General features: G+C 37.3%; 1 protein-coding gene across 11 annotated transcripts in view; it reads left to right on the top strand.

Annotated features, from left to right (window-relative positions):
• LOC106996304 (cytochrome P450 2C3) overlaps nucleotides 1-10,685 on the top strand; it is a 48,478-nt gene extending 37,793 nt beyond the window's left edge. For 10 of the 11 annotated variants that reach the window (XM_077946847.1, XM_077946845.1, XM_077946841.1 and 7 more), the window contains 5 exons: nucleotides 902-1,075; nucleotides 2,012-2,153; nucleotides 3,201-3,388; nucleotides 7,693-7,834; nucleotides 10,008-10,685. In XM_077946847.1, coding sequence (XP_077802973.1) covers nucleotides 902-1,075; nucleotides 2,012-2,153; nucleotides 3,201-3,388; nucleotides 7,693-7,834; nucleotides 10,008-10,189 — 828 coding nt within the window. In that variant the 3' untranslated portion in view covers nucleotides 10,190-10,685. The remainder of the gene's footprint in view (nucleotides 1-901; nucleotides 1,076-2,011; nucleotides 2,154-3,200; nucleotides 3,389-7,692; nucleotides 7,835-10,007) is intronic. The other variant, XM_077946846.1, reaches the window with a different exon arrangement.
• Nucleotides 10,686-12,140: the final 1,455 nt, after the last annotated feature.

Here is a 12,140-nt window from a genome sequence, read left to right as displayed (position 1 = left end):
ATCACTAACAACTAAAATTCTATACTGATCATAAGTTCCTGATGTGACCTACCTTCAAAGCACCCTAGAGAAAAAATAATCTAATGTCTCTTATTTACTGGAATGGGAAACTGATCCAGAGCTATTAGGCATATTTTTCAAAATAGCCTAGCTAAGACAATGAACATCAAAATCTGGAATCTAGAATTCCTGATTCCTGATTCTGTATCTAGTTTGATTTGAGCTACAAGCCTGAATATATTATGTTGATGCCTTCCAAGGGTATTAGGTCATTAGGGTGTTGTCTAAATTAAAGCATGTTCTGTAAGCTCTAGGACTAGCAAAAACATGAGTCAGGAAAATATGCACATTCTTTGGGGTGGAATATTTTAATTATATATATATGTATATGTGTGTGTTTGTGTTTTTTATACATATGTATACGCTAAGTGATTTGGGCACTTTCTTAATCTTTCAGATGTACTGTTTCTTCATTACCACAAATGAGTATGAGTCTTCAAAATTTTTAGACTATCCCCTGGTAAAACATATATTGTGTATACTGGTGCAAACACAGGGTATTAGCTCCGAGATCACTAGTTTGGTGTCTTCAAATTGTTGATTAACCTTATGAACTTCAATTTCCTTATCTAAAGAGAGGTGACAACAGGGGTAATTTCCTGACTTCCTTCAGAGAGTTATGGTTAGGAAATCAATGTGATTGGCCTTGAAGTTGCTTTGTAACCTGTGCATACTGTCTCTGCCTACTTTTTCAGTGCTCTCTCCTTCAAATTCAGAATGCATTCCTGTGCAGGAAGCATGTCTATTCATCTTTATCTACTTAGCATATAACCAGTGTCTGATAAATGATAAGGACCAGTGTTTGGTGAATGAATTAATGATGGATTCTTCCTCCTTTCAGCTCTACAATGCTTTCCCCTTTTTACGAGTTCTCCCAGGAAGTCATAATGTGTTATTTAAAAATTATGCTCTCCAAAGAAGTTTTATTTTGGAGAAAGTAAAAGAACATCAGGAGTCTCTGGACATCAATAACCCTCGAGACTTTATTGACTATTTTCTGATTCGAATGGAAAAGGTACAATGTAATCCTGATTTGCTACTTTATCTTTGTGGGTGTTGTGACTCATTGATATGCTTTGATTTTCCTGGTGAAACTGAGATATGAAAACAAATGCTGTATCCTAAAGTGTATTAATTGTTTATGCAACATATTACCTGTGTAAGCCATATTGCATGTCTCTGGATATTTCTAAGTTCTCACCCTAAGAGACTTAGGTTTTATGTTTACCATGTTAAAGCTGATTCCTTATCTGGGGGCTGATCAAAACATGCAAACACACACATGCACACATTCATTCAAGACTGATGATAACATATCATGGTTCCGTGAAGAGAAGATGTAACAAATGAGGGAACACAGGAATGGATAGAAACCCAGACAGGCTTACTTTTGGGCAATCTCTAAGATATATTCATTTACAGATGAGGTAGGTTTGAGAAACTCTGACTTAGTTAAACAGGGAGGAGAAAATAGATCCAGGAGATGATGAGTACAGTAATCAAGTTTGTGAAATTTTCAAAGAGGCTCTAATGATTGTAATTGAAGAGCAGTCTTGGGTGTAATGACTGATGGAGTTGTAAATACTGCTGTAGTTTGGGTGTAATTAGTTCAAGAAACTTGAATGAAAAATTAGATATGATGAAATAGACAATAGATGCTAGAGTTGACAGTGATTAGCAGTGATAACTTAATTAAAAGTATGTTTAAAAAATTACAAAGGAACTGACTGGCTCTAGTGGGTTAGAAATTGAAGATTCAGAAAGTACTTGAATGTTTGTGAGTCCGATGCTATTTTGAATTTGAAGCAATTCTAACAGTTTACCTAATATTATCTTCACCCATAGCACACTCTAAAGTCTGGCTTAATTAGCCAGGTACTGATGTTGTACTGAATAGTATAGTGTTACTTGAAAAGCTTTTTGTTAAGTAATTGTAACATGTCATTGCTAGGAAAAACACAATAAAGAGTCTGAATTTACCATGGACAACTTGGTTGCTACTATATGGGATATGTTTAGTGCAGGAACAGAGACAACAAGCACCACAATGAGATATGGACTGTTGCTCCTGCTGAAGCACCCTGAGATCTCAGGTATGAACAGATGATGGGCAGGATCAAATTTCAGGTAGAAGTGGACAGAAAATACTGATAACCACCCCACCATTTACCTGCCAACACAAGGTACAACAAAATTTCTCATCATTAGTACATCTACCTACCACTGGGTGGATTCAATTCAAATTAGTTCCTAGTATAAAAGGAGAATAAAATGTTTAAATAATGATAGAGATTTGAAGAGCAGAGGCCATTATTCTCCCTGCGATGGTATAGGATTCTTGATTTAGTTTGGAACAGATGCAGCAGTGTGGCATTGTTATTTTGAACAATGAGCTGTAGACTTCAATAGCGGTGCCTTTGAATTCTGATTCTACTAATAGGTGGCTTGCTTGACCTGCAGACACATGATTACTTTTCATATCTGTGGTCCCTTATCTGTTCAAGGGGGATAATATGGGAAAGACCACATATTCCCTGAGCATCCTTAGGAAACTATTTACTTCTCTGGACTTGTTTCTTTGTAAGGTACATGAAATTATACCTACCACATAGAAGTTTTTTGAAGAATTATAAAGTAATATAATGAAGAGTGCAGTGTGTCTGTCCTATATTATGAATACCTTCTGAATAAATTTTAACTTGTTAAGTTTTTGTGCTGAATCAAGTTAATATCTCATTTCCTGAACTGCACTGTGTACTTCTTAGATTACTGAAACTTAAATATTTAAGATAAAATTGAAATACACAAAATGGTTAAACTACAAGGTCTTCAGTGATTCTTCAGGATCCCAGATCTCTGAGTCTGTCAAGAAAAAGTACACAGAGTAGGGAATCAAAGTTGAGGATTGAATGTCATGGTGCAATTGTATTTCATACCTGCATACTTGTGTCTAATGATCTTTCAATTTGCCCAAGAAATGTAAACTGTGTGTCCTTTTTTTTTCTCTTACGGAGGTAGTGACACATAATTTTCCATCATTGTCCCATCTCCAACTACAATGGGACAATGATGAAGGGAACCTACAAATGGTACTTCAAGTTTTTTTCACTTCTCATAAATTCTGACTCCTGCCTTGCCAGCTAAAGTGCGGGAAGAAATTGATCATGTGGTCGGCAAAAACCGAAGTGTCTGCATGCAGGACAGAAGCCGGATGCCCTACACGGATGCCGTGGTGCATGAGATCCAGAGATATATTGACCTCATCCCCACCAATGTGCCCCATGCAGTGACTCAAGACATTCGGTTTAGAGAATACCTTATTCCAAAGGTGAGAGATATTATGTCTATACCCTTCCTTAGGTGTCTTAGGCAATCAAATATCATAGCAGTAGAACTGTAGATTGCCTAATCTTCTACAGGTATGGCATAGTCATAACTCAGGCATCCTACCCTGTAACCACATACTTCTTTCCTTCTAGTTTTTGATACAAGTTTCTAAATGTGATAGTGCCTAGACTCCCACAGGATTTTCCATGCTTTGATAGCTCCACACTCTGCCTGTCCATTAGTCCAGTGTGCTATCCTGTCCCTTCCTTTCAATTTTATGTTTTATTACTCTTACCAATTAACGTGTATCCTGTATCCCACCCCTTCTCTACTGTCCCTATGACTTACTTGTGAAAAGTCCAACATAAAAGTCTCCTTCCTCCCTGCCTGATTATTGGCTACTGAGCTGTGCTGGAAAAGACCATGCAGCCCAGCAAGTTGATATTGTTATCATCAATGCCAAATGTGGTGGTTTAATTTTCATCAATGCCAAAAGTATTGTCAATCTTACCCAACAATCCTGTTTTATAATCTAACTCAACTTGCTTCACCATACTCCACAATGACTTTCAACCTTGAACTCTTCTCAACCTTTCATTATCTTACTTTTAATAGGTGACCTGCTCTTCCATCTCACAGAAAAATTAGTCACTGGAAGTGGACTCCTCTAATGCTTTCCATTAGATTTACATACTTGGCTACATTTACAACCTTTGATTCTCTTTCATGTCAGTTACTGTGACTGATGGGCTTTCTTTTGTTCCACTATAAGCTGTTTTAACTGTGGCATGGATCCCTTCTCTCTTACTTTTTCAATTATCTTTCTTAAATAATTATTTCTTCTTCCTTCCTCGTCATCTTCTTCCTTCTTCCTGGCTCCTTTTTATCAGCCTGTGAGCATGATCAATTCTCTTTTATTTATGATTGACACCTAATAATTGTTCATATTTTTGGAGAACAACATGATGTTTAGAAACATGTATGAGTTGTGTAATGATTAAATCAGGGTAATTAGTATCTCGATCACCTTGAACATTTATTATTTATTTGTGATGAGAGTGTTCAAGAACCTCTCTATTAGCATTTTGAAATCCATTTGTATTAGTCTGTTTTCATGCTGCTGATAAAGACATACCTGAGACTGGGCAATTTATAAAAGAAAGAGGTTTATTGGACTTACAATTCCACATTGCTGGAGAGGCCTCACAAACATGGTGGAAGGCAAGGAGGAGCAAGTTACATCTTACATGGATGGCAGTAGGCAAAGAGGAAGCTTGTGCAGAGAATCTCGTTTTTAAAACCATGAGATATGAGACCCACTCACTATCACAAGAACAACATGGGAAAGACCTACCCCCAGGATTCAATCATTGTCCACTGGGTCCCTCCCATGAAACGTGGGAATTGTGGGAGCTACAAGGTGAGATTTTGATGGGGATACAGAGCCAAACCATATCATTCTGCCCCTCGCCCCTCCCAAATCTCATGTCTTCACATTTCAAAAGCAATCATGCCTTCCCAACTGTGCCACAAAGTCTTAACTCATTTCAGTATTAACTCAGGAGTCCACAATCCAAAATCTCATAAGAGATAAGGCAAGTCCCTTTACCTATGAACTTGTAAAATCAAAAGCAAGTTAGTTACAGCCTAGATACAATGGGGGTACAGGCCCTGGGCAAATACAGCCATTCCAAATGGGAGAAATGGCCAAAACAAAAGGGCTTCAGGCCTCACACTAGTCTGAAATCCAGTAGGGCAGTCAAATCTTAAGGCTCCAAAATGATCTCCTTTGACTCCATGTGTCACATCCCAGTCATGCTGATTCAAAACATAGGTTCCCATAGTCTTGGGCAGCTCTGCCCCTGTAGTTTCTCAGGGTGCAGTCTCCCTCCCAGCTGCCTTCATGGGCTGGTGTTGAGTTTCTCCAGTTTTTCCAGGCACATGGTGCATGCTGTCAGTGTATCTACCATTCTGGAGTCTGAAAGATGGTGACCGTTTTCTCACAGCTCCACTAGCTGGTGCCCCAGTAGGGGCTCTGTATAGGGACTCCCACCCCACATCTGCCTTCTGCACTGCCCTAGTAGAAGTTCTGGCTAAACACCCTTTGGAAGTCTCCAAAGCTTGAGGCTTGCACCCTCTGAAGCCATAGCCAAAGTTCTATGTTGACCCCTTTCAGCCACATGTGGGATGCAGGACATCAAGACCCTAGGCTGCACATAGCATTGAGACCCTGGGCCCAGCCCATGAAATCACTTTTTCCTTCTAGCCCTTCAGGCCTGTGATGGGAGGGCTACCACAAAGATCTCTGACATGCCCTGGAGACATTTTCCCCATTTTCTTGGTGATTAACATTCTTCTCCTTGTTACTTATGCAAATTTCTGCAGCCAGCTTGAATTTCTCCCCAGAAATGGGATTTTCTTTTCTATTGCATTGTCAGGCTGCAAATTTTTGAAACTTTTTCCATTTGCATTTGAAACTGAATGCCTTTAACGGCACCCAAGTCACTTTTTTTTTTGAGATGGACTCTCGCTATATCACCTAGGCTGGAGTACAATGACATGATCTCAGCTCACTGCAACCTCTGCCTTTTGGGTTCAAGCTACTCTCCTGGCTCAGCCTCCCGAGTAGATGGGATTACAGGCATGCACCACCATGCCTGGCTAATTGTTGGTCAGGCTGATCTTGGACTTCCAACCTCAGGTGATCCACCTCGGCCTCTCAAAGTGATAGGATTACAGGCATGAGCCACCACACTGGGCCTACTTGTATTTTGTTAAGATTTTTTGCATCTATGTTCTTCAGAGACAATGGCCTGCAGTTTTCTTTTCTTGTTTTGTCTTTGATATTAGGGGAATCATGACCTCATAAAATGAATATGGAAGGATTTCCCCCTTTACAATTTTTCAGAAGAATTTCTAAAGAATTTTTCTTGGTATATTTTTAAATGTTCGGTAGAATTCAGCAGTGAAGCCAAAAATAATAGTCTTTGGCTTTTCGTTGATGGGAGATTTTTATTACTGATTTAATTTGTTATTTAATTATTATCATTTTCAGATTTTTTATTTCTTCATGATTCAATCTTGGTATATTATATGAGTCCAGAAATTTATCCATTCCTTCTAGATTTTCCAATTTGTAAGCATATATTTGTTCATAATAGTCTCTAATGATCCTTTGCATTTCTGTGGTCCAGTTGTAATGGCCTCTTTTTCATCTCTCGTTTTACTTATTTTGGTCTTCTCTCTTTCTTCATAGTCTAGCTAAGGGTTTGTCAGTTTTGTATATCATTTCAAGAAAACCAAAACTTTCTTTCATTGACTTCTTTGTATTTTAGTTTCTATATCTATTTCGTATTTTATTGATTTATTCTATAATATTTACAATTTTTGTCCTTCTACTTATTTTGGATTTGGTTTGTTTTTGGTTTTTATAGTTTCTTAAGTTTCAATGTTGGATTGTTAGTTGAGATTATCCTCTTTTTTGATGTAAAGGTTAATTGTTTTAAACTCCATTGTTAGTACTGATTCTACCGTATTTCATAGATTTTTGGTATGTTGTACTTCCATTATCATTAGTCGCAAGAAATTGTTAAATATTTCCTCTTAATTTGTTCATTACTTCATTGGATCTTTATAAGCATGTTAATTAATTTTTAGGTATTTGTATATTTTCTGTTCTTGATTGCTAGTTTTATTGTACTATTTTCAGAAAAAAATAGTTGATTTGATTTTAAGTTTAAAACTCTGTTAAAACTTGTTTGGTGACTTACCATACGATCTATCCTGGAGAATGTTTCATATGCTGTATAGAAGAATGTGTATTCTGTAGCTGTTGGGTGGACTGTACTGCGCATACCTGCTAAGTCAGGTCAAAAGAACAGTTTAACACCGCTGTTTGTTGTTTGATCTGTCTATTGTTGAAAATAGGGTATTACGTTCTCTACTATTATTGTTTTGAAGTCTATTTCTTCCTTTAGGTCTATTAATATTTGCTTCATATATTTAAGTGCTTTGATGTTGAGTTCATGTACATTTATAATTTTTATACCCACTTGAAGAAATTCCCCTTTATCGTTATATGATCACCTTCTTTGTCTGTTTATACAGGTTTTAATTTAAAGTCATCCCTTGGTATTCATGGGGAATTGGTTGCAGGACTCCTTGTAGATATTAAAATGCACATATACTCAAGTCCCATAGTCAGCCCTGCAGAATTCATGCATACAAAATGTTGGCCTTTCCTATCCATGGCTTTTGCATCCCATGAACACTGTATTTTGATCTGGTTTATCTTTTTTTTTTCAGGGCACAACAATCTTAACAGATCTGACTTCTGTCCTGTACGATGACAAGGAATTTCCCAATCCAGAGAAGTTTGACCCTGGCCACTTCCTGGACGAAAGTGGCAACTTTAAAAAGAGTGATTATTTCATGGCTTTTTCAGCAGGCAAGCAAGCTTTTTATGTGCACATCGGGGTCTCTGGGCTGAACAATTTGCCATTTGCATAAGGTCAGAGGCACCACTCCCAAAGACGGTTATTTCTCATGGGACTGGTGACTGCGTTCATAGATTCTGCTTCCTGGTCCGCTACGTAGGTCATTAAAAGTTCCTCCTAGAAGTCCAGTTCTAGTAAAACTTTTCTCATTTACCCTGAGAAGCCAGTTCACTCAATAAACTTCACTGAGTACCTTACATATGGCAATGCAATGCTCAGGTCAGGCATACAAATGTGAGTAAGTATTAGATCTTTTCTCTAAGAGAAAGGAAAACAAATGAAGAGGCAATGAAATTCCAAGATCACAAATGCTATGCTTGAGGTTTCTTTGGGAGTCCAGAGAAAGGGAGGGAGAGAGAGAGAACGTGAGCAAGAGAGAGAGAGAGAGAGCGCGCTTCAGATGATTTATTTGAGAGGGACAGGGGCAGAATAGTTGGAAAGTAAGTGAAATTTTCTTGCAATAAATCACATTTGAGTATCTTCCCTCAATTTTTGATAGTCCTGGAAAGAAACATTCAGCAGTGTCAATAAAGTTAATAAAAGAGAGTTTAATAAAGAGATGGTTTTGAGAGGTGTGGGCCAAACAAGGGGAGTAACAAAATGTGGGGAAGAACTCAGGACTAACATCAGCAAGAAGATGTTACAATCCTGGATCAAAAGATTCAAAAGAAGGAGAGTGTTGCTGGCACCTGAATAATGAGCAGATTCCTCATCAAGAGAAGCGTCTTTAGGTAGAGGGATGTTGGCACTGTTAAACTAGTCTGACAGAGTAGGATGGAGGGAACAAATACTCTGAACTTTTCAACATCTGAGCCTCTGAATGTATCCAGAACCCAGAAAGGACTACCTCCTGGTTTAATGCAGTTCTGAGAGGTCAGTTTCCTGGGAATAGAAAGGCACATGAGATAAACACAAAATGGATCTGGAAAGAGGAAGAAATGGAGAATATTCAGCACACTTCAAAGAAGTAGGAGGTGGATAGGAGGGTAGAAGACGTTTCCAACAGAAATAACTGAAACAGAGACAAAAATAAGAGATTTGTTCCTGTTTAATTATATAAGAAAATAAGTGTAGAGCAAGCCTTGATGTTGTGTTCTCAAGATTATGTGCATTGCTCAGAGATAATCTCAAAAAAGCCGTTGCTATGTGACTTCTTATCTCCTTTCATATTTTGGAGTCCACTGTTGCACCATGAGCCTGCTCAACATTTCTATTCATTTCACATGGCTTGCAGGCCAGCTTTTGTCCTGACAGTGGGTATTACTGTGTGCATTATCAGATCTAAGGGTTTACCTTAAGAGTTTGTACTCCAGTTTGTAAAACAGATGAATAATTTACAGTTCATGTGAAATGTAGTGTATTAGAAGCATTAATGAATATTGTGGAAAACTTGAGAGCGTGAATTGTATATCCTGATGTATCAAAGAAGATTGCATAGAATAAATAACATCTGAGCTGAATCTGAAAGAATATGGGGACTATTGGCAGGCAAAGCAGAGTAGGAGACCATTCCAGGTAGAAGAATACCTGGAATCTGAGAGGAATCTTGAAATTGCCAATCTCTTTGGGGAGTGGTGAATCATTAGTAATGGCTGGGGTGAGGGGAACTGGGTGGAAGATGTGGAAAGAAATGATGCCCTAAGAATTGCCTGTGGCCACTTGGTGACATTTCTTTTTATACCTGGCAATAATAAGCTCTTGACTATTTTTTTTAGAGCAGATATGTGGCAAGATTGATTATCCTTTAGAATCCAGATAAGGACAAATAAATCTATTTGTCAAGTCCAGGGTCAGAAGTATATGGAGAAGTAGATACAGTGTTGTGTATCATGCCAGTTGGGATAGATTGTGTGTGTGTGTGTGTGTGTGTAAAGATGTCACTGGCAAGCTGCAACACAGCAGTTCCAATGTGCATGGACAGAAAAGATTGTTTTCATATAGTACATTCACAGAAATATGTGCTAAAGAATAGAAAAGAAACCAGGTTTGGGTGTAAATAGAAAAAGTTGTAGGTTCATTAGTCATTCATTAATAGATTTCTTCATTCCACATTAATTTCAGCCTCCCTGTGTGCTAACTCAGCTAAAGAATTAAATGAGTAATGATCTTGTGTGTAATTTTTAGGAAAAAGAATTTGTGCTGGAGAAGGCCTGGCCCGCATGGAGCTGTTTTTAATCCTGACCACCATTTTGCAGAATTTTACCTTGAAACCTCTGGTTGATCCAAAGGATATTGACACCACCCCAGTTCACAAAGGCTTTGGCACTATACCACCCTTCTATGAGCTTTGTTTCATCCCAGTCTGATGAAGTGTCTGGCTGCTAGATTGCAGAGCAAGGCTGTTCAGTCCCATGTGAAAAATGCAGATGTTTCCTTGCCTGTGTGTCAACCATTATCTCCTCCTATCTTAATAGGAAGAAGGCCATCTCTGAGCCCTATCTCTTTTGATTGTATCCTTCCTTCAAAATCCATTCCAATTTTCCCTGTATGAAAGAAAATTTATTGTTTCATTTCCAATAAAATTATGTTTGTAACACAATCTTAAGATCATATGCTACATTTTATCTGTAGTCATATGAAATGGAAAGCACCCTATAAATGCCATATTTTGCTTTGCTACCACAAATGAGAAATCAGAAATTATTGCGTGAGATTTTAAAAAAATGTTGAAAGTATTAAAACATGAGCTTTATTAATCTCTCACTCCTATCTACCTGTCTAGGCAAATGATCTCTTGACAGATTAGCTTGTATACTTTCTTTTTTCCCCCAGTGGCTATTAAAATATAATTACATGTACATATATGCATGTGTTGGATATATATGTTGTATATGTGTTTATTTTAGCATGTATATGCATGTGTATAAATGCAGGGAGAAAAGAAAAGAAGGTCACTTTAGCCAAAGGGAATGACATGATATAAACTTGAATTAGCCAGTCTGTCCAAGGTTATCCATTCTTTTCTCCCCCAGTGGTTAGATACACACATACAGGGACACACACAGATGTACAGACATATTAAGGCAAAGAAAAGGGGAACATGTATTTGAATATACACAAACAGAAATATGTGTATATGTGTGTTTATGTGTATATGTAGAATATAGCTGTGATTTGGAGGAGACAGTTGTATAGTAACATATAGATATTTTAAAAAGCAACATAAAGAAATGTAGCTCATACTGTCCTATTTAATGGCTATTCCATATTTTCAGAATTATTTCCATCTTCAATGATGTTTAGATTATTTTTGAACTGTTGTTTACTACAAGTGCTGCTATCTGCATACATCTTATATTATTTCTTTAAGGTGGTTTTATAGATAAAAATGGCTGCACCATAATGTATATAATCTTTTACTTTTCATAAATACTGGAATATAGTTCACTAAAACTTATATATGTGTTTACTTTTCTAACATGAGTATAATGGAAAGACTATTTCCCCAAATCCGTGTAAATACTGAAGATTGAATTCTTTGATAATTTTAGCAATTTTGGGTTACCTTTCATGGAGTTTTCAAATAGTAAATCCTTTCATCTGCAAATAATGTTTCACTGTAACAACCAGAAGTTTTAAGAAATAGCACCTACTGCAAATCTTTGTCAATATCTGTTTCTGTCTCTGCTGTTTCCTCTCAGTTACCCATCTCTCTCTCACATAGACATGCAAATATGTAGTTTTACAGAAACTGATAAAAGTTGTAAAGATTCGTGGAGACAGCATAACAGTTTAGGAAATTCATTTGGCAAGCCTGATATTTTATGCAATTTATCTGTTGAAATGATTGCTGATTTGAAATCAGTAGCTGAAAGGCTGAAATTCTGGCTATAAAATTTCATTCAGAAACTTTAGAATTGGGAAATAATTTCTGGCAAATTCTCACTTAGAGGAAATTAAATGGAGTATAGAGCTTTTCAAGTGAGAAAGACCAAGTAAGCACTTTTATTTCAGTTGAAGCCTAAAGGCCATTATGAAGGTTTGCAACCAAGGATTAGAATAAACCTGCAGTTGAAAAGGCCTCATTATAAGGCCATAGTCTTGCTTTAAATAATCTACTCCTATACATTCTCTTATTTCTGCAGACATTTTTCGCTAGAGAAACGTAATGTTCCGCTCTCATAGAGCCTCAAAGTTAGTCAGAGGCGAGGGCTTAGGGCATTCTCAGATATTTCCTAAGCCTGTGTGGCCTTCTGTGTTCCAGAAATGTGTCACCACTCTTCAAAGCCTTCTATGAACATCTTATTTTTCAATTCC

The sequence above is a fragment of the Macaca mulatta genome, chromosome 9 (genome assembly GCF_049350105.2).
Source record: "Macaca mulatta isolate MMU2019108-1 chromosome 9, T2T-MMU8v2.0, whole genome shotgun sequence".
NCBI lineage: Eukaryota > Metazoa > Chordata > Mammalia > Primates > Cercopithecidae > Macaca > Macaca mulatta.
The sequence above is the reverse complement of the archived record's forward strand: the minus strand, read 5'-3'. Positions and strand labels throughout refer to the sequence as shown.